Raw genomic sequence first — 26,114 nt, forward strand, 5'->3', positions numbered from 1 at the left:
TAAAACAGCATTATTGATAAAGTATAAATAGTGAAACATTACACAAATACTGAAAAAAAACATAATACCGGTATATAAGAATCTGATTATAAAATGTGACAACTCTACAGGTAAAAAAGAGGCGGAATGGAGCCATGAAGTGAGCAAAGATGATCGATTCTTTAATACTTTAATGTATTATTTCAGCTTTGTATGGTGTCATTTATGTGCACTGTGTAGGTATTATCTTTTTGCACTTTATGGTGTAACTGTGGGTATTGTGGACACTTTAGAAGTTAATTTTAGGGCAATCTATGGTGGTGCTATTGTATTATTTGAACACTGAATGGTGTCATTTATGCACAATATACAGAGGTATTATTTTATGCACACTCTGGTTTTGGACACTGAGTTTCATTTTTGGGCACTCGGTGGTGGTCCTATTCAGAACTATGTGTGTGGGGTGTAGTATTGTGATTTTATTTTAACACTGTATGGAAGTATTATACGGCACTGTTATTTCGACATTTGAGAGTTCTCTTTGGCATTATACAATGGGGAAAATAAGTATTTGATACATTGCTGATTTTTCCCACCTACAAAGAATGGAGAGATCTGTAATTTTTATCGTAGGTACAATTCACCTGTGAGAGTCAGAATCTTAAAAATCATATAATGTGAGTTTCTGTTTTTTTTTTTTACTTACCGTAATTAATTTGCACTTTATTGCATGAAATAAGTATTTGATACAATAGAAAAAAAGAACGTAATATTTTGTACAGAAAGCATTGTTTTTAATTACAGAGGTCAGACATTTCCTGTAGTTCTTGACCCAGTTTGCACACACTGCAGCAGGGATTTTGGCCCACTCCTCCATACAGATCTTCTCCAGATCTTTCAGGTTTCTGGGCTGTTGCTGGGCAACATTGAGTTTCAGCCCCCTCCAAAGATTTTATATTGGGTTTAGGTCTGGAGACTGGCTAGGCCACTCCAGGACCCTGAAATGCTTCTTTCTGAGCCACTCCTTAGTTGCCCTGGCTGTGAGTTTTGGGACATTGTCATGCTGGAAGACCCAGCCATAACCCATCTTCAATGCTCTTACTGAGGGAAGGAGGTTGTTGGCCAATATCTCACAATACATGACGCCATCCATCCTCCCTTCAATATGGTGCAGTCGTCCTGTTCCCTTTGCAAAAAAGCACCCCCAAAGTTTGATGTTTCTCCCACCATGCTTCACGGTTGGGAAAGTGTTCTTGGGGTTGTATTCATCCTCCTTCTTCCTTCAAACACGGCGAGTGGAGTTGATACCAAAAAGTTCTATTTTGGTCTCATCTGACCACATGACCTTCGCCCAGGCCTCCTCTGGATCATCCAGATGGTCATTGACAAATTCAAACAAGCCTGGACATGTGCTGGCGTAAGCAGAGGGACCTTGCGTGCTCAGCAGGATATTAATCCATGACAGCATAGAGTGTTACTAACAGTAATGTTTGAAACTGTGGTCCCAGCTCTCTTCAGGTCATTGACCAGGTCTTCCCATGTAGTTCTGGGCTGATTCCTGACCTCTCAGAATCATACTTACCCCACGAGGCGAAATCCTGCATTGAGCCCCAGACCAAGGAAAATTAACACTCACCTTGTGATTCTTCCATTTTCTAATAATTGTGCCAACATTGGCTGACTTCTCCCCAAGCTGCTTGCCTAGTGTCCTGTAGTGAATCCCAGCCTTCTGCAGGTCTACAATTCTGTCCTTGGTGTCCTTAGACAGCTCTTTGGTCTTGGCCATGGTGGAGAGGTTGGAGTGTGATTGAGTGTGTGGACAGGTGTCTTTTACACAGGTAACGAGTTCAAACAGGTGCAATTAATACAGGTAATGAGTGCAGAGTAGGAGGCTTCTTAAAGAAAAACTAACAGGTCTGAGAGAGCCAGAATTCTTGTTGGTGGGTAGGTGCTCAAATACTTATTTCATGCAATAGAATGCAATTTCATTATTTTAAAAATCGTACAATGTGATTTTCTGGTTTTTATTGTTAGATTCTGTCTCTCACAGGTGAAGTGTACCTACAATAACATTAAAATATTAAAACAATAAAAATTACATTCCTCTCCATTCTTTGTAGGCGGGAAAACTTGCAAAATCGGCAGAGTATTAAATACTTATTTTCCCCACTGTATGTGTTGTTATATGGACAGTATATCAGGTTTTCATTTTAACGCTCTTCTGTTATTTTTGCTTTGTACGTCAAGGCAATTATGGTATATTATTTTTCTAAAAAGAACAAAAACAGTACAATTCTTTATTTATTTTTACATTTTTTGCCCAGGAAGACGTGAAGTAGTCGGGATTTTTGTCTGGCATTGTGTCGTCTCCAGCAGGGGACTCCTGACGGAAAGCAGCACCTTAATCACAAATTTCTATATTGCCTCGCTGGACTAGTCAACTTGTCAATGAGGTTCATCGTTGTCCAGGATAACAAAGAAATCACCTTTTTTTTATGGCCCTAATGATCATGGGGAGCACTCTACTGTTTATTCGGGGCACATTGCTGGCACTTTGGTCCACTGGAACTGATAAGTATCAGGATACACAATTCTGGCACTGATAAACCTGATAACAACCAAGCGTCCTGAATGTATGGTGGTGCTTGGTCCTGGGTTTTCACCCCACCCTCTTGTAAATTTAGCGGGTAACGTTTCTCCTCATGGAGAGTGACATGTGAAGCCTGACATGCTAAGGTGAGGAGACTTAAGCCGCAATACTCCTCTGGGAAATATGCAAATGGTCACTTCAGAGAGGACGCGGACTAGAACTCGAGTGCCTCCTATATTAAGTAGGAATCCTACATGTCAATATCGACTGTCTAAAGATCCTTGTCACATGACTTAGAATAAAAGCCAAAACCAAAATCTCAATTTGCACTGTGCTTCGGCGTACTGCCTCTCGTCAGTGCAAAGTGTGAGATCTGGTTTTCGCATTGCGGCTTAAAAAAAGTCTCCTCACCTTGGCATGTCAGGCTTGACATGTCACTCAACACAGGGAAAAACGTTATCCCTTGGATCCCGGTCAGACGCCTCTCACGCAGCCAAACCAGATCTCACACTTTGTGTTACGGGGTATTGCCCCTCATCAGTGCAGTGTTTGCAAATTGAGATTTTGGCTTTTATCGTAAACCATGTGACAAGGCTTGTTAGAGAATCAATATTAACTTTTAGGATTGCGACTTCCTATAGGTGGCACTAGAGTTCTAGTCCTCTTCCTCTCTGAAGAGACAACTTGTAAATTTATGGCACAGGGTTAATTAAAGCTTCTGTTCTTGCAATGTAGGAGGAGCAGGTCAGGGCTCCAGCTGTAAGACATTTATTACCACTTCTGCCTCCTCTTTTTCTTGCTACATAGCTTCCAATGAGCTCTATGCAGAAGCATCAGCAGTATAGGAACCGGCTGATCATATGATCGCATATGACCCATATCAGCTCTGCCAATGAGTAATGTCACTGTAGCGGACTCCAGTGGATTAAAAAAAAAAGATGCTCCTTAGAGATCCTTTATGTATTTTTTTTTTCAGTGTTCAAATAAAAATATAAAAAGTGATAGAAGTATAAAAAATCCCCACTGCAAAAACAAAAAAAAAATATATTTTTTCATGAACATTTTATTTTAACATGCATAACACAAAAAACTTCATATCTGGTATCGACAAGGCAAAAATAAAGAGGGAAGTTCATTCAACAGGTAAAAAAAAAAAAAAAAAAACTATGTAAATTGCACAAGCTCCCCAAAACAGGGCTAAAAAAAAAAGAAAAAAAAAAGAAAAAAGTTTGCCCCATATAAAACAAAGCCTCATACACCCACATCAGTGAGAAATCAAAAAAGTTCTCTCTGCTGAGTGGAAAGGAGAAAACAAAAACCACAAAAATTATCCGGTAATTAGACTCTTTCAGGCCGCGTCATTAAGGGGTAAAAACTTTGGGAAACTCTTGATATTCCCTGTTTGCTCTGTTCACATGGGGCACTTTGCTGGCACTAATACTACTTATGAGGGGATTCTGCTCGCTGGGATAAAGAGTAAAAACTCCTAAAAAAAACATTCCACAAGTGCTGATTGGTGGGAATCTGGCTCCTCGTGGCGCCCTGCCGATGCTTTGAGGTTGGATAGAGCGTGTCCCGGCTCATTAGGGATCCGCATGCTGAGAAACCATCAATTAAAACTCCTGTGGCTGTAACATGAAAAGTTTTTAAAAAGTTGAGTTACCCTTTTAACTTTTCAGAGTATTTTCTATCATTTTATAGTGTTGGCTGCACTTTGGTACGTCAGCAGACCTCATATTTATAGCTTGACGTATGGGCGGACCATGGGGCGTTAGGGATCCTGAGCAGTAAATCTACGGGATTTCTTTCTCTGTAGACAAGTACAGGTCCTTCTCAAAAAATTAGCATATAGTGTTAAATTTCATTATTTACCATAATGTAATGATTACAATTAAACTTTCATATATTATAGATTCATTATCCACCAACTGAAATTTGTCAGGTCTTTTATTGTTTTAATACTGATGATTTTGGCATACAACTCCTGATAACCCAAAAAACCTGTCTCAATAAATTAGCATATTTCACCCATCCAATCAAATAAAAGTGTTTTTTAATAACAAACAAAAAAACCATCAAATAATAATGTTCAGTTATGCACTCAATACTTGGTCGGGAATCCTTTGGCAGAAATGACGGCTTCAATGCGGCGTGGCATGGAGGCAATCAGCCTGTGACACTGCTGAGATGTTATGGAGGCCCAGGATGCTTCAATAGCGGCCTTAAGCTCATCCAGAGTGTTGGGTCTTGCGTCTCTCAACTTTCTCTTCACAATATCCCACAGATTCTCTATGGGGTTCAGGTCAGGAGAGTTGGCAGGCCAATTGAGCACAGTAATACCATGGTCAGTAAACCATTTACCAGTGGTTTTGGCACTGTGAGCAGGTGCCAGGTCGTGCTGAAAAATGAAATCTTCATCTCCATAAAGCATTTCAGCCGATGGAAGCATGAAGTGCTCCAAAATCTCCTGATAGCTAGCTGCATTGACCCTGCCCTTGATGAAACACAGTGGACCAACACCAGCAGCTGACATGGCACCCCACACCATCACTGACTGTGGGTACTTGACACTGGACTTCAGGCATTTTGGCATTTCCTTCTCCCCAGTCTTCCTCCAGACTCTGGCACCTTGATTTCCGAATGACATGCAAAATTTGCTTTCATCAGAAAAAAGTACTTGGGACCACTTAGCAACAGTCCAGTGCTGCTTCTCTGTAGCCCAGGTCAGGCGCCTCTGCCGCTGTTTATGGTTCAAAAGTGGCTTTACCTGGGGAATGCGGCACCTGTAGCCCATTTCCTGCACACGCCTGTGCACGGTGGCTCTGGATGTTTCCACACCAGACTCAGTCCACTGCTTCCTCAGGTTCCCCAAGGTCTGGAATCGGTCCTTCTCCACAATCTTCCTCAGGGTCCGGTCTCCTCTTCTCGTTGTACAGCGTTTTCTGCCACATTGTTTCCTTCCAACAGACTTACCATTGAGGTGCCTTGATACAGCACTCTGGGAACAGCCTATTTGTTGAGAAATTTCTTTCTGGGTCTTACCCTCTTGCTTGAGGGTGTCAATGATGGCCTTCTTGACATCTGTCAGGTCGCTAGTCTTACCCATGATGGGGGTTTTGAGTAATGAACCAGGCAGGGAGTTTATAAAAGCCTCAGGTATCTTTTGCATGTGTTTAGAGTTAATTAGTTGATTCAGAAGATTAGGGTAATAGGTCGTTTAGAGAACCTTTTCTTGATATGCTAATTTATTGAGACAGGTTTTTTGGGTTATCAGGAGTTGTATGCCAAAATCATCAGTATTAAAACAATAAAAGACCTGACAAATTTCAGTTGGTGGATAATGAATCTATAATATATGAAAGTTTAATTGTAATCATTACATTATGGTAAATAATGAAATTTAACACTATATGCTAATTTTTTGAGAAGGACCTGTAACTGAAACCATGTTTCTGTCATGTACAAGATCCGGACTCTTCTCCTTGTCTGGTAGAAGTATTCCTGCTCTGAGGGCTCGCAGGGCACACACGGACCTCCCTCGTAATGCGGGGGATATGGCCCGCCGAGCTGACACTCAGTCACTTCCTACAGCACGCACTCATTGACTGCTCGCCTGCCATTTCCTGCCTTTGTGTTTGGTTTGACATCACTTCTGACTCTCAGGGCGTCAACATGTTTTGCTTTTTCTGTTTTGCTTTTTTTTTCTCCCTACGGGCATAGGAAATGGTCAGCAGAAGGCCCTGTGTCAGGTGGCGCAGAGCGGCAGCCGTGGGTGAGGTACGCTACATGAAAATGGGGGTCCTGCCAAGGTGTCTGGACATTAGCCGTGATGGCGAGACACTCTTGGAGACCGCATGGTGTTGTTGTTTTCGGCCGGCCAGGACCAGGTGTTGCAGAGTTCAGTGAGAGAGGCCATAGTCCATAATTAAACATATTTTTACTGAAAAATAACTTCTGAGGAACTATATACAGCAGATGGAGGGCATTCATCTTCATGGACGTTTCAGTTACGACAGGTACTTTATCTCACACTTCTTCCCTTCTCTTCCTGGAGGGACTCGAGCTTTCCACTTCTCTTAGCTCTAATGTCTCAAGACAGCCCAGCACACTACCCGGGAGTCTCCGCAGTCCCCAATAACGACACTACAGTCCAGCAACCAGAGTCCTATACTTTCACCCGTGGTTCCACATCTTACTCCCCCTTAGGAGAGTTTTATGCCAATATGGCTGCTACTTAGCTTCTCGCTCTATTGACAGCTCTGGACCACAACACGGGGCTTTTCTCCAAGTCTCGCTCGTCCGTCCTTCTCTGTCTTGCTATCCGACTGACCGACAACTCTGCATCGGCTCCATAGTACAACTCCCTTCTTCGTAGTAACGTACTATCTGCTCAGTCATTTCTCCCTCTTTTTCCTCAGGACACCCACTGCATTTGGTTCTGCTGCTCAATCAGACCTGAGGTCTGCTACTGCTGCAGGCTACTCCCTATCTGCCATTCTACCTGGAAACTCTCCATTGTGTCCGCACTAAGCTCCTCCCTCTGGGCTAGGAGATCAATTTTCCCTGCATGAGTCATTGTCACTGCAAAAGTCCCTGGAGGGGTGGAGATGGGGAGGCGCAGCAGTTAGTCCAGGAGCTGAAGAGGGGAATGATACATGCACTGACAAGAGACCTGTTTCTACATAGAGCAGAGAAAAGAGAACAATTAACTGAGTATAAAGGATAAATGAGCAATTGTAATTACACAGCTATATAATATGATGATTGCAATATATGAAGAGGTTAAAAACTTTGTTGGAAGGAGTGCTTCTTTAAGGAACTTTCTAAATGGTTCATTAAACTTTTTCTACCATTTTGCTACTCATTGATATAGCGAATTGATCTGCAAAAATACAACAAATCAGTTAAATCTCCCCATCCCTTCTTTTGGTGCTAGAGATTACAAGAGAGCAAGTTGTAAACATATTTGAGCTACATGGGGAGAAAGTATCCAGAGTTTTTGGGAGAGCAGAAAAAAAAACAGGCTATACACAAGGCAGAAAGCAGGATAGAAGCTGTGCTGATATCAGCTACTGAAGACAATAGCACCCTGGATACACGCAGACCTCACATCCAGCCTACACTACTGGGAAAGACACTGCAATAAGAGAAAAATCAAAAACTTGAAATATCATGGGGAAACAATACCTTCCAAGAGGGTTCAGCATCACCTACAAAATGTGTCAACTCTTCTGGGAGTCCTGGAGGTCTCTCCTATCTGTAGGAGTATCCCAGAGATTCCAGGAGAGTTGGTAAGTAACATACAGCTGCTTATCACAAAATTAACATATCATCAAAAAGTTAATTTATTTCAGTTCTTCAATACAAAAAGTGAAACTCATATATTATAGAGAGTCATTACATACAGAGTGATCTATTTCACGTGTTTATTTCTGTTAATGTTGATGATTAGGGCTTACAGCCAATGAAAACCCAAAAGTCATTATCTCAGTAAATTAGAATACTTTATAACACCAGCTTGAAAAATGATTTTAAAATCCGTAATGTTGGCCTACTGAAATGTATGCTCACTAGTAAATGCAGTCATTACTTGGTTGGGGCTCCTTTTACATCAATGCGGCGTGGCATGGAGGCGATCAGCCTGTGGCACTGCTGAGGGGTTATGGAAGCCCAGGTTGCTTTGATAGCAGCCTTCAGCTCGTCTGCATTGTTAGGTCTGGAGTCTCTCCTTCCTCTTGACAATACCACATAGATTCCCTATGGGGTTAAGGTCAGGTGAGTTTGCTGCCAATCAAGCACAGTCATACTGTTGTTTTTAAACCAGGTATTGGTACTTTTGGCAGTGTGGACAGGTGCCAAGTCCTGCTGGAGAATGACATTTCCATCTCCAAAAATCTTGTCGGCAGAGGGAAGCATGAAGTGCTCTAAAATTTCCTGGTAGACGGCTGCACTGACTTTGGTTTTGATAAAACACAGTGGACCTACACCAGCAGATGACATGGCTCCCCAAACCATCACTGATTGTGGAAACTTCACACTAATCCTCAAGCACCTTGGATTGTGGCCTCTCCACTCTTCCTACAGACTCTGGGACCTTGATTTCCAAATGAAATGCAAAATTTACTTTCCTTGTGGAGTGTGTGAGTGACTGCCTTCTGGACATCTGTCACGTCAGCAGTCTTCCCCATGATTGTGGAGCTACTGAAACTGACTAAGGGACTTTTATAAATGCTTAGAAAGCCTTTGCAGGTGTTTTTTTCTGTTAATTTTTCTAATTTACTGAGATAATGACTTTTGGGTTTTCACTGGCTGTAAACCATAATCATCAACATTAACAGAAATAAACACTTGAAATGGATCACTCTGTTTGTAATGACTCTATATAATATATGGGTTTCACTTTTTGTGTTAAAGAACTGAAACAAATTTACTTTTTGATGATATTCTAATTTTGTGAGAAGCACCTGTACATGTACTGCTGAGCAAGATGCCTCCATGATGGAGGAAGGAAACGTGCTGTCTTCCCACCTCAGTGTGGCTCCTCTAGGGGGAATATAACAGATCTTGCAAACAGAATTTTTTTTCTCTGCAGATCCATATTTCTTGAGTCTTTGCCCAAAGAGTCTAATTTCTCGGCCAAGTGACCTGTCATCCCCTGTCGCCATCTCCGGAGCCAGAAGTGAAATGCTTACTCAGCAGTTCTGGACCACATCCCAACAATGGAGTTTCTCGGGGCTCGGCCTCTTCACTATTACTATTACCAATGATATAGTTAATTTATAGCAAAGAGCAGCCAATTCATTACCAGACTGAGCTCTTCTCTCTCTGGCAATCGGCCATTGTGAAATTATGAATAATGAGGATTCTACAGAAGGGACATTCGCGTCCAGCTGAACTACTTCTCCAAGTGAGATACCAAGTCTGAAGAAAGCGCTGGAGAGATGTCTGACACAGCTGCAAACCAAACGTGTCCTGAGCAAGGGGTGAGTGAGGACCTCCAGGACACAGATCGGACCATCCATCACTGTGATACCTTACAGGCTACGTCCACCATTGCCATTAAATGCTTCTAGTGTCCCAGCTCATCCAAAGTGAAAAATGAAGCAACTTTACAATAGACCTTTCTTAGACATTCCTTATCGTTTTCAGTCCACAGAACTATGCGTTTCCACTATTATAGACCACAAACACAACTTTATTTCATCTTTTTCCAACCTTCTGTTAATATACATTCAGTCCGTTACAAACAAGTTGGGGACTGATGGAAGAAAGTGTGAAATACGGGGTGGGTCAGACTACACTGGGTTTATTTGTTGTCTGTTGCCATGGAGACACAGATATGCCTCCAAGCTGTATAAACAGAACGATAAAGACCAAATCGCAGAGTTACATGCAGACAATTGTAAAAAAAGTTTTTGAAGGTGGATAAAGCCTTTAAAATGGTTTCTAAAACAGCGCCAATTCCTTAGATGCCGGAACACACGAAATCACCACTTCCGAACAATTTCGGCAGGGCCCTGAGGGTCTGCCAACACTTCCAAGAACTTGGAAGTTCTTTCCCAGTCTCTGGGAGAGTTGGCCAGTGTCTATGTGGGCTTCCGTCTGAGTTTTGGGCCTATTCAGATGAAAAATAAACGGCGCAGTCTGCAGCACTCTCCTTGACGTCAAAAATACCGCGGTTGATATTATACAAAAACTAACATGAAAGACATAGATTTGCCTAGACAATGAGGAGTCTTCCAGGTCTGTGGTAGATTATTTTTATTATTTTGGTTCCCCAAACTCTTTATAGGACCTCGCTTCATTACAATGCACAATGTGAGTGACACGGAAACATCTCGAAACACATTTTATTTTCCAATACTATTAATACAACTGGCCGCACCCTGCTCCCCGGGTAATGCTATCTGCAACTAATTATAGCGCTGGAAGATTGTGTGTAGCTGCTCCCTCCATACAATAAGTGCCCACTCCTGCCTATCGCAGCAGAAGAGGTCTAAGATTATAAAACAATAACTATAACTGCAATGTGGAAGAAAGGGTAAAACATCTATCAGTTATTTATGGCACCATCTTGTTAGGGTGTTTGATCTGGGCTCTGAGTGTTTGGGGGTCTGATGTTCCGTCATTACTTATTTTTTGGTGTGCGGAAGGTGGTTATATGTGCTATTTGTTAGGGCTTACGTCTATAACTCGGACGAGTGCTATCCGATGTTTTATGGGACAGCACTCGGACAAGTGTTATACTATGGGGTAGTGCTGATCTGAGGTTTTTTTTTCTCATGCCAATTCGAATCACCCGCACCCATTTGCTACGCAAATTGGATCACATAAAAACCATTCAAGTATATCGGTGCGTGGAAATCATCCCACTGCACTCGGATGACATCTGAGTGCAGTCCGACATTGAGGGACACTCACAATGAAGAAGATGGAGAAATCTTGTTCTCCATCTTCTCACCTGTGCTGCAATTCTCTCCTTTGAGAGAATCAGATCACTCCAAGCTTAACACTCGACTCAGACTATGATGAACGTGTCATTAGCATAATCGGCCTGATTCTCTCAGAGGAGATAATATATGCTCGTGTCACCCCAGACTTATTCAAATGCTTTATTTGTTTATATTTTTTTGGTTGTGAGGGGATTATATATAATACAAACACACACACACAAACACCCCAAAAATTCTCCATTTGGGACTTCCTTAATGTCCAGTCTCAAAAATTGGCAAAAACGTATGACTTACCTGAGAAATATCCCCTCCGCTGTGCGTAGCAGACCCCGCAGCCGCATAGGACAACGACCAGACAGACGATGACTACGGCCGATATGATCCCGGCCAAATTCAAGTCATCTGCAGGACAGAAAAGAAACATGAAGTGAGGGCCCCTCAAATGTCGGGCAGACAGTGAAATCCACACTCCTGACATCTCCCGTACAAATCTGTCAGTGGCCCCCAGGCTGTTCTATGGCGGTCTCAGACTGCTGACAGATTGGCCACACAGAAATAAAACCTTAATAGCCATGAATGTTAGTAGTACAGTGCTATAATAATAGCATCATAACTTCACGGGCGTGTATACTTCTGCCTACAGCTCAGTGCAGACCTTTCTTCTTATAGACTGCGAACATACCCTGAGCATAGTCTGTTCCTGTAGTCGTGTACTTACACCCTGCCATCAAGGGCGGACACACACAAATGAGATGGGTCCTCCTGCCCCTGCAACTTACATCTTTGAATATTTTAACAAAATCATCTTCTCTACCTTGGTAGTCTAAGGTAATAAAAGGGTTAAAAAGGATTCTCTCAATATCACAAGTTATCCTCTACCCAAAGGATGGAGGACAACTTGCTGATCACTGGAAGTCCGTCCGCTGGGCCCCCTAATGATGCCGAACAGAGCGGAGGACTACATGATCGACCTTCACTCCAATATCTATAGGACTAAGTGAAGGCGGAGAATGTGCACCTCTGCTTCATTAATGATGGGGCTCTGCACAGCCCCATTCTCAAGGTTCAGAAGCCCTAATCTCGGGATCACAATGGGCCCCACCCAGTAATCAGCTAGTCATCCCCTATACCATGGACATCCTGCGATTTGTTGGAATGATGACATAGAATCATAGAATGTTAGAATTGGGAGAGACCTCCTGGGTCGTCGTGTCCAACCCCCTGCTCAATGCAGGAGTCACTAAACCATCTCAGACAGATGTGTGTCCACCCTCTGTATGAAGACCTCCATTGAAGGAGAACTCACATCCTTTGTGATTTAGGACCATGAAGGGGTTTATGGTTACAATCCTGGTGGTCTAGGGCATGGGAGGGGCTTATCATAAAATTGTCCAACAGGGATTATTCAGTGTGTAATTTATTTACGTTTGACCATCGAGAGGGAGCAAGAGAAGCAACATGATTATTTTAAAACACCAAATCTGTGCCTCTGATGTCCCCCTCTTATCTGTCCCTATTCGTGACCGCACAGATCATACGACAGGTAGCAGAGTAAGTGGAGTGAAAACTGACAACAGGGTGGGACTACAGGCAGGCTTCATTGTACTCTAATAGAACCATGGAAACTCATAGTTCTGCATAGGAGCTGCATACACAAAACGGTAGGTGTGTAGTCAGGTTGTGCAAAGGTCCTTCTGATTTATATTAATAGTTTACCTATGTGTCTCAATTTAATCTGACATCACTAGGTGCAAGCTGCTAAATCATTAGATATTCCGTATCAGTGATCAGAAAGTGTATAAAACGCACATGTATGAATAGAGGAGCTTCACGGATAATAACAAAGCCCTCCCCAATTTACAGGGATGGCCTGAAATGTAGTAAGCCCGGAGACATCGGGCGGGCGGCGGACTACTTACCCACTTGCATTCTCTTTGCCGGACACCTCTGCGCTTTTCCGATCTTATTACTGGCCTCGCAGTAATATTCTCCTGTATCCTCCTTTGTGACTGTGCTGAAGTGCTGAAAGAAGAGTCAGATTGTGACTTCCACAGATCAATAGTCCCTGGTGCTAATTAATATGGTGACACGTCAATTAGAGACTGTATTAACGGCAGATGCTGATGTCTTCCAAACTGTGGCGGTCTATGGACACATGCTCCTTCATAATGGGTTCAGGCTACGTGGATTTTCATTGAGGCTCAGACGTCACCATAAGGTCAGGTGTAGCGGTTGTGTGGAGGTAAAATTGGGTTCATTATTATTCTGTTTTCTTCTATTAAATCAACTGAAATGCGTTGCCCAAAATAAAAAAAATATATATTTTTTTTTAAGGAACAGCACCACTCAAGTGAATGGCTGCTTTTGGTATTGCAGCCTAATCTTGTAAACTTTAAAAGGATTTTCTGATTTTGGAAAATGCATCTCCCCAGTACTTCCAGCATGGGAACAATGGTCATACATGATAAAAGAATTTGGCAGATGAAAGTTGTCACCGTCAGCAGGAGAGGAGTTTGCCAGTCACTTATAGGGGGGGCTGACGCTGATTGGTCTTTGGGCTGTGCCTCCTATGTCTATTAAAGGGGTTAAACAGTTTCAGAAAATCCTGCCCCCAGAAACCAGAATGTCAGGAACGTTACTCACCCTCGGCTAGTCCATCATGGAGTCTCAGCCGCTGCTCCTGGTGCCTGCTGATGCCGACAGCTGCAATCAGTGAGCTCAGTGGCCCTGACCAAGCAGATGGGCACAGGCCTTTACAGACGCCGAGCTCACCGATTGTCTGCAGTGCTGTCAACGTGACGTCAGCGCTGCAGCCAATAGCGGACACCAGCAGCAGCGGAGGAGACTCAGTGTTCCCGGTGTGGGTGGGTAGAGCACAATCCGCTTTTATTTTTTTTTTAAATCTAGAAAACATCTGTCTCCCTGCTGCAGTTAAACTTGGAAAACCCCTTTAATAGGGAAGACAGACAGAGCTCATAGGCCAACCATCCGCAACTCCAGACTCCTCTCCTGCTGATGGTCCCAGAAAGACACAAAACTGGCAGGGAAATCTATCATGTGTGACCCGTGCTCCAATTCTGTAAGCTCACCTGACCAATGTGAAAATTGGCCAGATTTAATACTGAATGTCACTTGGCCGTCTGTAGCAGGAAAAAAAGTGCAGATTACGCCTTTGAAGTGGCTTCTAATAGAATCCATTCCAAATAAAGCACTGCCCAATCAAAAGGCTTAAAAAAAAATAAAAAAAAAAAAAAGCATCAGGAAAAGCCTCATCCAAAAGGTTTCGAAAAACAAGAGGATTTGCTTGATAAAAAAGTACTTTTGAAAGCCGAAGGCTAGGTTCACATTGCTACGGACTGCGCTAACGCAATGTCCCAAAAGAGATCGCGTTTGCCGATACCGCTAGCGCAGATGCCCGATCTGCGCTAGCGAGGAACGGACCGCGAACGCTGCAAGCAGCGTTCGAGGTCCGTCACTCAAATGATGGCACATCGCTAGCGCACGCCCAAAACTCTGTGTGAACAGAGCCTAAAGACTTCTTCTCACATAGATCCTTGGCGGCTATCCATTTACTTAATCTTTCATAATAAAGTGATTTTTTGTGGCCAGTGTCAGCCAAGCAATCAACTGATCGATACAGATCTGACTTCTAAGTCAGTGATAGCCTCGCCTTTCCGCTACAGTGCCTACTGTGGAAATGTTGTATTACATGTCATCCTCCATTCCAGTGAATGGCCATCCATGGAGAACAGGGATAGGTTGGGCCAAGGAGAGAGCTGCAGATACATAGAAAGTCTCCACTGTGGCTCATAGGGTCCGGGGAAGAGACCCCCTCAAGTAATGCAAGGCATATGGAAAAAGAAAGAAAAAAAAACCTCAGTGGGACAAATCCTTTAGCGTTGATTAGTCAGTCAACTACAAGTGACATGAAGAATTCATATCACACTGCGGCTGCCATGGAGAAGACCTGAGAGGAGGCAACTGGCCACATAGTGTCCTATGTGGCCAGTTGCCTCCTCTCAGGTCTTCTCCATGGCAGCCGCAGTGTGATATGAAGATCCCAGTTCCAGCACCATGTAAGCAATGTAATAAATATATCTAGTTATGCGAGTCGCTCACGATATGTTCTTCTCAACTTTGTTCTTTAATTTAGTTCTTGCCGGTTGTTCTGTATCTTCTGCCTCGCCCTACCGTCTTCGCGTAGCCGTGGGTGGAGGTCAAAAATAAACTTTTAGATTCTCCAGTGTTTAAGATCTATATTACCAATTCCATGATCCGCTCACGCATTTATAATAGTGACGGCCATTCTGTGGATTGTGATAACATTTGTATTTTATACATGGACTATCGGATGAAAAACTTTATGAAGTTCTTGCCTATGGACTTGGGCAAAATCCATTTAGTTTGGGTCATTGTCACAGTTCCCTCTAGAGGCGTAACATGAAGCCACAAGGTCCCGATTCATGATCTACACTAGAGTTCATGTGAATCGATCCATCGTCCAGTTCTGACGGCCACGTCAGTAATCCGCGGCTGCTGGATGGGAGCCCTGAGAACGTCCGCATACCTGGAGGCATCTGCAGCTCTTCTTTTGGTTAGCCAGTATAGTGGTGACATCACATGTCCATCACACCCCAACGATGTTGATGCACCAGGCCAGCTAACCAAAAGTAAAGCCAGGAGGAGGATCTCAGGAGTCCAGATTACTCAGGTGACTGAGGGACTCTGACCTGCAAATCGATTCACACCAACCATGACTCCACAATCATTACATGGCACTTGTAGGACTGATTTCCACTAATGTGGGATCTTTAATATAGGCCACCAATAACAAGGTTCTGGACAACCCCTTTCACAACATTATTGTAAGAAAAAAGTCACAGCCTTGACTCCTTAGACACACGACCTACACAGAAGCCAACATGGATGTCATAGGAAGGTTCAGGACCCGAACAGTTGGAACAGAGATCGTCTTCTGTAAGAGTTTCTCCCACTATGGTGGATACAAGCCATGCATGTATTACATGATGGACGGCAATCTATCTGAACAGGTGCCATGTAACGCTTGCCAGAAAAAGCTTTGTTGGCATCTTGTTGGTGGTGTTGGGAGCAGAACCGACCAAGATCAGCTGACTGCTGCCATCTGAAAGGGGTTTTACTAGTGAAGAGTGCTCCTACACATACATGAAAGTGCTCTCCTCAGCCTCTGGTCACTGACTTGGAGAGTTCGGTTAAAATATTTCCACCCACTAATCAAAAAGGAGCCTTCCTGGTGACAGTTTCAATCCAGCATCCTAGCCGCCTCTAGTTTGTGAAGATGACAGGTGCATAGGTGACGGGAGAACTTACCAGCGTGCCGGTGGCTTTATCCACCTTGTAAGTGGTGTTGGTGGCTTTAACACTTAGTTCTAGGGCGAAGCCATTCTTAAACCACCTGTACTCCGATGCCGGATTTCCTTCCTTCTCTCGACATTTGAGTTCCACCGCGCTACCGCTCATGGCGGAGCTAGGAATGTCGCACGCTGGGACGCTAGGGGCCACTGTGCATAAAGAAAATACTGATGTTACTTCTAGTAATATTTTCACATTCTCTACAGGTGATAACTGCATTATTACAGGGGTTGTCCAGGTTTTTGGGATGAAAGTCTGCAGTCACTATGTGCCCGCTCTCACCGCCGGCACAGGATAATTCTGACAGCGTGCGGTGTGCACACTGTAAGGATTCAGAAGTATGCAATCACTAGGTGCCTGCTCTCACCGCCGGTACAGGATAATTCTGACAGCGTGCGGTGTGCACACTGTAAAGATTCACAAGTATGCAATCACTATGTGCTCGCTCTCACCGCCAGCACAGGATAATTCTGACAGCGTGCGGTGTGCACACTGTAAGGATTCAGAAGTATGCAATCACTAGGTGCCTGCTCTCACCGCCGGCACAGGATAATTCTGACAGCGTGCGGTGTGCACACTGTAAAGATTCACAAGTATGCAATCACTATGTGCTCGCTCTCACCGCCGGCACAGGATAATTCTGACAGCGTGCGGTGTGCACACTGTAAGGATTCAGAAGTATGCTATCACTAGGTGCCTGCTCTCACCGCCGGCACAGGATAATTCTGACAGCGTGCGGTGTGCACACTGTAAGGATTCAGAAGTATGCAGTCACATGCAGTGCAGGCTTTCATCCCAAACCTGGACAACCCTTTTAGGATAGAGGAAAACTATTAAAACAGAAACTTGATGTGCGTCCCAGTGGTCGGACTCTCACTAATCTAACATTTATCACCTATTAAATGTTAAAAGGATTGTCTATTTTTTTCTTTTTGTTAAATGAGTGGCATATCCCCAATATTAAGCTGATCCCAAGGTGTCCTTAACCTGGGAACCTCAGAAATCAGCTGCAGTCTAGAAAGGAACTGGGCAGCAAGTGTTCAATTTCACTACAGCACCCCCACAGGAGAAGAGAAGCATTACATGATCTTCAAAAAGGTGTCCCCCAGGTAATCTGTGGTCACACGGAGCCGCTCTATTTAGTCACTTTCTGGGTAGATGGGTGGTTTGAATGATGACGTATCTACTGAAATACCCGAATATGAAAATATATATATATATATATATATATATATATATATATATATATATATATATATATATATATATATATATATATATATATATATATATATATATATATATATATTAAAAAAAATTTTTTTTTAAAGCACACAGCCCATGAAAAGGACTATCATTTAAACAATGTATCCCCTACCCACAAGATACATTTACAACCTATGATCACTGACATCTGACCACTTGAGATGGGATCGGGTACCCTAAAGTCCCCTGTGTGAGTGGAGAAGTAGTGAGCATGTGCGACCATCACTGCTATGGACAATGAATAGAACAGTGGTCGCACATGCTCAGTACCGCTCCATTCACCAGATGATTTTTGGGAGTCACATGACTGGCTGTAGTCTCGGCAGCCAGACCACAGTGTCAGAGGGCATATTAGGAATATACTGGTATTATAGTTCAGCAAAAGTAGAATACATGTCAGAATCCTGAAATTAAAAGATGCTAAAAAAATATACATATCGAAAGAGTAAAATGTTGGGAAAACACAATATACAGGTGGGATGGAATAATACAGAAAATAAACTGAGCCTTGGGAAATCATGGCGTCGTCCTCATCTACCTACACTTCTCTTTGCTTTCTATTACAGCGGTCTACCCTAACACCTTAATGCTGTCGATTACTGTCGATTTTCCATCTGGATTTTAATTGGGCACAAATTTGTTGTGGATTTTTCCCCACTGAAATCAAAGGGGACATAAAAAAACAGCAAAATTATCCAGTCCTGAAAAAAAAAAAAAGTTTCTACAAAGTTTACAATACAGAAACAACAAACCTCACTCACTATACCGTGTGTTTACCTCGTCTGGCGCTTTCATGGCTTCTCTTGCACAGTCTCTTTACAACCCGGCCTCCGGCGATCGCCCTATCTGACCACTGCAGCCAATCACATGGGGAGAGGCATCATTGCAGGAGGCTGGCTTGTACAAGGACAGGCAGAGGAACCACAAAATCACCAGGGGAGGCAAGCACAATATATATATATTTTTATTTGTATACTTTTCACAGGAAGATCAACAGCAAAATCTGCTTCATTAGGTGTGGAATTCCCTGAACATCTTGATTGAAAAGCGGTCGACATTTTAAGACGTGATTCTGCTATATGTGCACATATCAACTAATGTATTTATGCAACTGGTTTAATTAAAGGTATCAATATATCATAAAAAAACAGCTGGAAATATCATAAAAATAACCCGAAAAATACATTACTCACTTAGGCGTTCCTGTCCGGCACGTGACCACTGCTGCCAGCAGAGAAAATATGCTGTTTACTGTGTTTTTTCAGACACCGGTAGCTGTTTTTTTTACTATTTCGACAATCTGTTATTTTTTATGAAATCACATTTTAAGTGAAATAATTCACATTTATTAATGCCGTCAAGTTCCAGAATGCTTTAGAAATCAGTCAATATTGAGCAGGGTTTTGACATCAGACCGTTGTACAGTGCCTAGCGTACGGACTACACATCCCAGAATACCAATCCCTGCAGACACTGAACCAGCGAGGAGTGCCAGAAGATGTGAGCTCAGAACTAGGAAGAGCAGAGCACAATGTTTGGATAATACAACTTGTAATTCACGATTAAGTACTATGAATAGAATTGAGAAAATCTCCCGAAAATGTATTTTGGTCAGATTCGCTCGAAAATGTCGGAATTGACGTTTCGTTCTTCTGAAGCCTCTTCAGTCCCCAAAGCGTGAAAAACAAAGGGCTGGGAAGTTGATAAAAATACAACAAAACATTATACTAGATTGTTATGGGCCCACCACAGACATGTATGGTTATGGCAGGTGTTTCCCTCGCTTCAGATCGGTCTTCAGGCACTGAGTAGACCTCACGTCGTCACTTGGACAACGATGGACATCAATGACAAGCGACATCAAAAATGTGTGTGACGCCCCTCGTGACCACGTAAGGCCTGCGACATCAGATGTGTGTGACGCCCCTCGTGACCACGTAAGGCCTGCGACATCAGATGTGTGTGACGCCCCTCGTGACCACGTAAGGCCTGCGACATCAAAGATGTGTGTGACGCCCCTCGTGACCACGTAAGGCCTGCGACATCAGATGTGTGTGACGCCCCTCGTGACCACGTAAGGCCTGCGACATCAGATGTGTGTGACGCCCCTCGTGACCACGTAAGGCCTGCGACATCAGATGTGTGTGACGCCCCTCGTGACCACGTAAGGCCTGCGACATCAAAGATGTGTGTGACGCCCCTCGTGACCACGTAAGGCCTGCGACTTCAAAGATGTGTGTGACGCCCCTCGTGACCACGTAAGGCCTGCGACATCAGATGTGTGTGACGCCCCTCGTGACCACGTAAGGCCTGCGACATCAAAGATGTGTGTGACGCCCCTCGTGACCACGTAAGGCCTGCGACATCAGATGTGTGTGACGCCCCTCGTGACCACGTAAGGCCTGCGACATCAAAGATGTGTGTGACGCCCCTCGTGACCACGTAAGGCCTGCGACATCAGATGTGTGTGACGCCCCTCGTCACCATGTAAGGCCTGCGACATCAGATGTGTGTGACGCCCCTCGTCACCACGTAAGGCATGCGACATCAAAGATGTGTGTGACGCCCCTCGTGACCACGTAAGGCCTGCGACATCAGATGTGTGTGACGCCCCTCGTGACCACGTAAGGCCTGCGACATCAAAGATGTGTGTGACGCCCCTCGTGACCACGTAAGGCCTGCGACTTCAAAGATGTGTGTGACGCCCCTCGTGACCACGTAAGGCCTGCGACATCAGATGTGTGTGACGCCCCTCGTGACCACGTAAGGCCTGCGACATCAAAGATGTGTGTGACGCCCCTCGTGACCACGTAAGGCCTGCGACATCAGATGTGTGTGACGCCCCTCGTGACCACGTAAGGCCTGCGACATCAAAGATGTGTGTGACGCCCCTCGTGACCACGTAAGGCCTGCGACATCAGATGTGTGTGACGCCCCTCGTCACCATGTAAGGCCTGCGACATCAGATGTGTGTGACGCCCCTCGTCACCACGTAAGGCATGCGACATCAAAGATGTGTGTGACGCCCCTCGTGACCACGTAAGGCCTGCGACATCAGATGTGTGTGACGTCCCTCGTGACCACGTAAGGCCTGCGACATCAAAGATGTGTGTGACGCCCCTCGTGACCACGTAAGGCCTGCGACATCAGATGTGTGTGACGCCCCTCGTCACCATGTAAGGCCTGCGACATCAGATGTGTGTGACGCCCCTCGTCACCACGTAAGGCATGCGACATCAAAGATGTGTGTGACGCCCCTCGTGACCACGTAAGGCCTGCGACATCAGATGTGTGTGACGCCCCTCGTGACCACGTAAGGCCTGCGACATCAAAGATGTGTGTGACGCCCCTCGTGACCACGTAAGGCCTGCGACATCAGATGTGTGTGACGCCCCTCGTCACCATGTAAGGCCTGCGACATCAGATGTGTGTGACGCCCCTCGTGACCACGTAAGGCCTGCGACATCAGATGTGTGTGACGCCCCTCGTGACCACGTAAGGCCTGCGACATCAAAGATGTGTGTGACGCCCCTCGTGACCACGTAAGGCCTGCGACATCAGATGTGTGTGACGCCCCTCGTCACCACGTAAGGCATGCGACATCAAAGATGTGTGTGACGCCCCTCGTGACCACGTAAGGCCTGCGACATCAGATGTGTGTGACGCCCCTCGTCACCACGTAAGGCCTGCGACATCAAAGATGTGTGTGACGCCCCTCGTGACCACGTAAGGCCTGCGACATCAGATGTGTGTGACGCCCCTCGTCACCACGTAAGGCATGCGACATCAAAGATGTGTGTGACGCCCCTCGTGACCACGTAAGGCCTGAAGATCCAGACATGTATGGTGAACAAAAACCAATGGAGGACCAGCTGGGGAGTTGTTGTGGCACATTTCTTTGTTTTTGCCCTTTATATGCCAACGTTCCGTCCTGACAGCATTTCCCTCCGTGCAATCATTGCTAATCCTCTCATTCCGGATGTCGCTCCAAAAGAAAATATTTGTTCATCTGAAAATAATATTTGTAAAAGACTCAAGAGATAAATGACGGTCGGCCCTGTGATGTCTCTGCAGGCTCCCTATGAAGAATGGCCGAGCCTTCATCAGTCTGGTATGTTTAGATTTTCAAAAACATATCTCCCCTCTTTTATTTGTAGAGAATGGCTTCCTCTCCAGCTCATGAACAAGCAGCTGGCAGCATAAATATTTATTGTAAGTTGGATATAGTCAAAATCACACTGAGCTCCGTGTCTGTAAACCATCAGTGGGAAAACAATAGATAAAAGTACAAATATGGCAGCCGGCGTAAGGGAAAAAGCTGCTGCCAGCAATAATTAGGGGATAAGGAACGTTTTTTGAGGGGAACAGTGCAACCCCCCATAACACCACAGGTAAAAATTACCTTAAAGAACAATACCTTAAAATATTTCCCCCATAGTCTCACTTTTGCCAACAGCTTCCCCATGTCCTCAATTTGGGCTCCATCCTGGCATCACACAGAGATTTCAAAGGTTTTTGAAAGACTTGCCAACTCGTCCAGGAGGTATTCCCTATTTTCAGGAGACTTCTGGTCATTCTTGGGAAAGTTGGCAAATATTGGCTTAGTCAGCGAACTCAGCCTAGGTTAGCCCCATCCTCTCTGCTCTTGGTATCTCCCTTTTTTTTTTTTTTTGCAAAAAGGAGGTGGGGAACTAGCCACATGACTCTGTTGTCGGGAGACCAGGGACCAGGAGCTCCTTCCCTGTTCCTAACGCTAGGAGGTACCCTAGTATGCTCTATTTCCCGGGTTACTTCTGAAGGTGAAGATGCCGGGGCCACAGACCATGTCATATCTCCTGAATCCGCCCTCTGTCTGTACTTTTCCCCCATCCAGGGAAGAGGGGAGTAGCAGTGCACTGTAGTACACCAGCCAGATGAACTAGGTAACACGAACAGGGGAAATGGAAAATACCAAACATACAAATATTCACTTACATATAACAGAGGAATGCACCTGGGAGTGGAGGATGGAGAAAAAGTAGGAGAAGTAAAGGGAATTATCACATTAACAAAACCAAACATTCACAGCTAAATCTACCAAACACCTACTCTTATAACCACCAACTACTATCTTCCAATCTATGCAGCATAGGCTATCTCGGACTATGTGTGTATGTCAGGACCAAAATTATATTGGGGATAGGATTGGCTAACCGTGCTCAGCTGAGAGCATTAGCTCCCAGAGCTCTCAACATGGCAGATTAATCCCTGCACTGCGAAAAGAAATTTACACTATTTAAAAAGAAGGTGAGGTACTTCTATTCAGTGCAGGAGTAGAACTCAGACGCTGCGGTCTTCTATCCCCTTTATGAGTTCTTAAGATGGCTGAAGTTAGCGTATTGGTGCACTTTAAGATTTATTGGTGATGCAAGAATATTTAGACTGTTTTGTTATAGTAAATCTTGCATTTTTTTTTCTTCTAAGAAAGGAAGATAGGTAATTTCCTTTCTGCATGAACTGCCAGCATTTCCATTATGTAATGACATGCTCTTCTGTTTTGGAAGGGTCACTGTACAAGTAACAGATTTTTAGTTGACAACTGTAATTGAATTTAGCATTGTATAGCAGTTACTAAGAACATTGCGTGGCGTAAATATTTATTTAATGGACTCTACGTGTCTAGTGATATTACTTATTCTCAGTTACATCCTGTAATATACTCCAGAGCTGCACTCACTATTCTGCTGGTGCAGTCACTGTGTATATACATTACATTACTGATCCTGAGTTACATCCTGTATTATACTCCAGAGCTGCACTCACTATTCTGCTGGTGCAGTCACTGTGTATATACATTACATTACTGATCCTGTACTGATCCTGAGTTACATCCTGTATTATACTCCAGAGCTGCACTCACTATTCTGCTGGTGCAGTCACTGTGTATATACATTACATTACTGATCCTGTACTGATCCTGAGTTACATCCTGTATTATACTCCAGAGCTGCACTCCCTATTCTGCTGGTGCAGTCACTGTGTACATACATTACATTACTGATCCTGAGTTACAGTCATGGCCAAAAGTATTGACACCCCTGCAATTCAGTCAGATAATACTCAGTTTCTTCCTGAAAATGATTGCAAACACAAATTATTTGGTATTATCATCTTCATTTAATTTGTCTTAAATGAAAAAACACAAAAGAGAATGAAGCAAAAAACAAAACATTGATCATTTCACACAAAACTCCAAAAATGAGCCAGACAAAAGTATTGGCACCCTCAGCCTAATAGCATACAATACAAGGAGCCAGCACACCGAGGAAATCCAGGAAGCCCGAAACTCCGTCCTGACGTGACGTAAAGAATATCCAAGAAAAAGAAAAAATGATCCAGCTTCCAAATAAAATTATAAAGTTTAATCCAACATGTTAAAATGAGGAGACAACTCCTGGGACGGCATCATACACATAGTAAGGCGAGCGACGCGTTTCGACCAAGCGGTCTTTATCACAGCTGATCTGCTAAATGACATATCCGGTATAAATACAATATAGCACCAATCAAATGCTAGAAAAATGTCATGTGATACATAGGTCTTATATAAAATCCAGAATGTTACAAAATTATGAAAGAAAACTAATAAATTCAAAACAATAATGTACAAAAGGATATATACAATAAACAATAAATAAAGAAATAAAGAGGGAGGGACATTGCTAGTAATGAAACATTAATTCATTTCGTTTGTTGAAACCACCTGGAAACCTTGTACGTAGATTAAAGATCCAGAACGCTTCTCTGGTAAGTAACGCTCTATGAATATCCCCACCGCGCGGAGGTTTTTTAATTTTCTCAATACCTGTTACTTTTAAAGAAACTGTATTGCGGGAATGAAAATCAATAAAATGCCTCGCCACCGAGGAAATGGTGCGACTATTATTTGTAGTGCATTTGATGTCATACAAGTGTTCTGATATGCGGTTTTTTAATTTCCGAGTAGTACACCCGATATATGATTTGTCACAAATCGTACAATCAATTGTACGTATCTGCCATACAGGACTTTGTAAATTATATTAATGACAATAATTTCAATCTAAAATTCACACACGTTCAGGCTGTGTCCAAGATTTCCTTTTTGGATCTAGAGTTGACAGGTGTCCCTAATGAACCTATTTCTACACAAACTTTTATAAAACCAATGGCAGGTAATGGTTTACTTCACGCTAAGAGTAGTCATCCCAGGCACACAGTCAAGGCCATTCCTGTAGGTGAATTTACGAGACTGAAGCGAAACTGTAACAATAATAATGATTTATTTAAAGATCTAATCCAATCACGGAACAAATTTTTAAAACGTGGATATCCGCATTGGATGCTAGACAGAGCAGCACATATAGTAAATCAGAAAGAGCGATCAAGTCTTATCCCTTCAGAGATAGACAGTGGAACAAGCGATAATAAAAAAAAAGAAAATTATAAATAGAACTAATATAGGCAACAAACCATACGTGTGGCTACAATTTAGTCCACAGTTCAATAAAATCAAAACTATCATTAACAAAGCTTTGCCCATTTTATTTGAAGATCCCACTCTTGCTCAGATTCTGTCTAATGGATGCAATATAGTAGCCAGAAAAGCGCCTACCTTAGGCAACATAATATCTCCTAATCACTTTTCTTCTGAACATTCAACCAATACCTGGTTGCATTGTATAGGCTGTTATAAATGTAATGTAACTAATTGCACTACGTGCAGACATCTTACCACCGTCAAGTTTTTTGGTAACGGAGGCAATAAAAATCAATACAAAATTCAAACATTCATAAACTGTAATACACGATTTGTAGTTTACAAAATTGATTGTACGATTTGTGACAAATCATATATCGGGTGTACTACTCAGAAATTAAAAAACCGCATATCGGAACACTTGTATGACATCAAATGCACTACAAATAATAGTCGCACCATTTCCTCGGTGGCGAGACATTTTATTGATTTTCATTCCCGCAATACAGTTTCTTTAAAAGTAACAGGTATTGAGAAAATTAAAAAACCTCCGCGCGGTGGGGATATTCATAGAGCGTTACTTACCAGAGAAGCGTTCTGGATCTTTAATCTAGGTACAAGGTTTCTAGGTGGTTTGAACAAACGAAATGAATTAATGTTTCATTACTAGCAATGTCCCTCCCTCTTTATTTATTGTTTATTGTATATATCCTTTTGTACATTATTGTTTTGAATTTATTAGTTTTCTTTCATAATTTTGTAACATTCTGGATTTTATACAAGACCTATGTATCACATGACATTTTTCTAGCATTTGATTGGTGCTATATTGTATTTATACCGGATATGTCATTTAGCAGATCAGCTGTGATAAAGACCGCTTGGTCGAAACGCGTCGCTCGCCTTACTATGTGTATGATGCCGTCCCAGGAGTTGT

The 26,114-nt window shown here is 43.3% G+C and overlaps 1 protein-coding gene across 1 annotated transcript in view; it reads right to left on the minus strand.

Moving 5' to 3' along the window:
- JAM2 (junctional adhesion molecule 2) overlaps positions 1 to 26,114 on the minus strand; it is a 147,434-nt gene that overhangs the window by 16,050 nt on the left and 105,270 nt on the right. The window contains exons 5-7 of the mRNA XM_069760877.1: positions 16,372 to 16,562; positions 12,942 to 13,044; positions 11,317 to 11,424 (exon numbers count right to left, since the gene is read on the minus strand). Coding sequence (XP_069616978.1) covers positions 11,317 to 11,424; positions 12,942 to 13,044; positions 16,372 to 16,562 — 402 coding nt within the window. The remainder of the gene's footprint in view (positions 1 to 11,316; positions 11,425 to 12,941; positions 13,045 to 16,371; positions 16,563 to 26,114) is intronic.

The sequence above is a fragment of the Ranitomeya imitator genome, chromosome 3, assembly GCF_032444005.1.
Source record: "Ranitomeya imitator isolate aRanImi1 chromosome 3, aRanImi1.pri, whole genome shotgun sequence".
Taxonomy (NCBI): domain Eukaryota; kingdom Metazoa; phylum Chordata; class Amphibia; order Anura; family Dendrobatidae; genus Ranitomeya; species Ranitomeya imitator.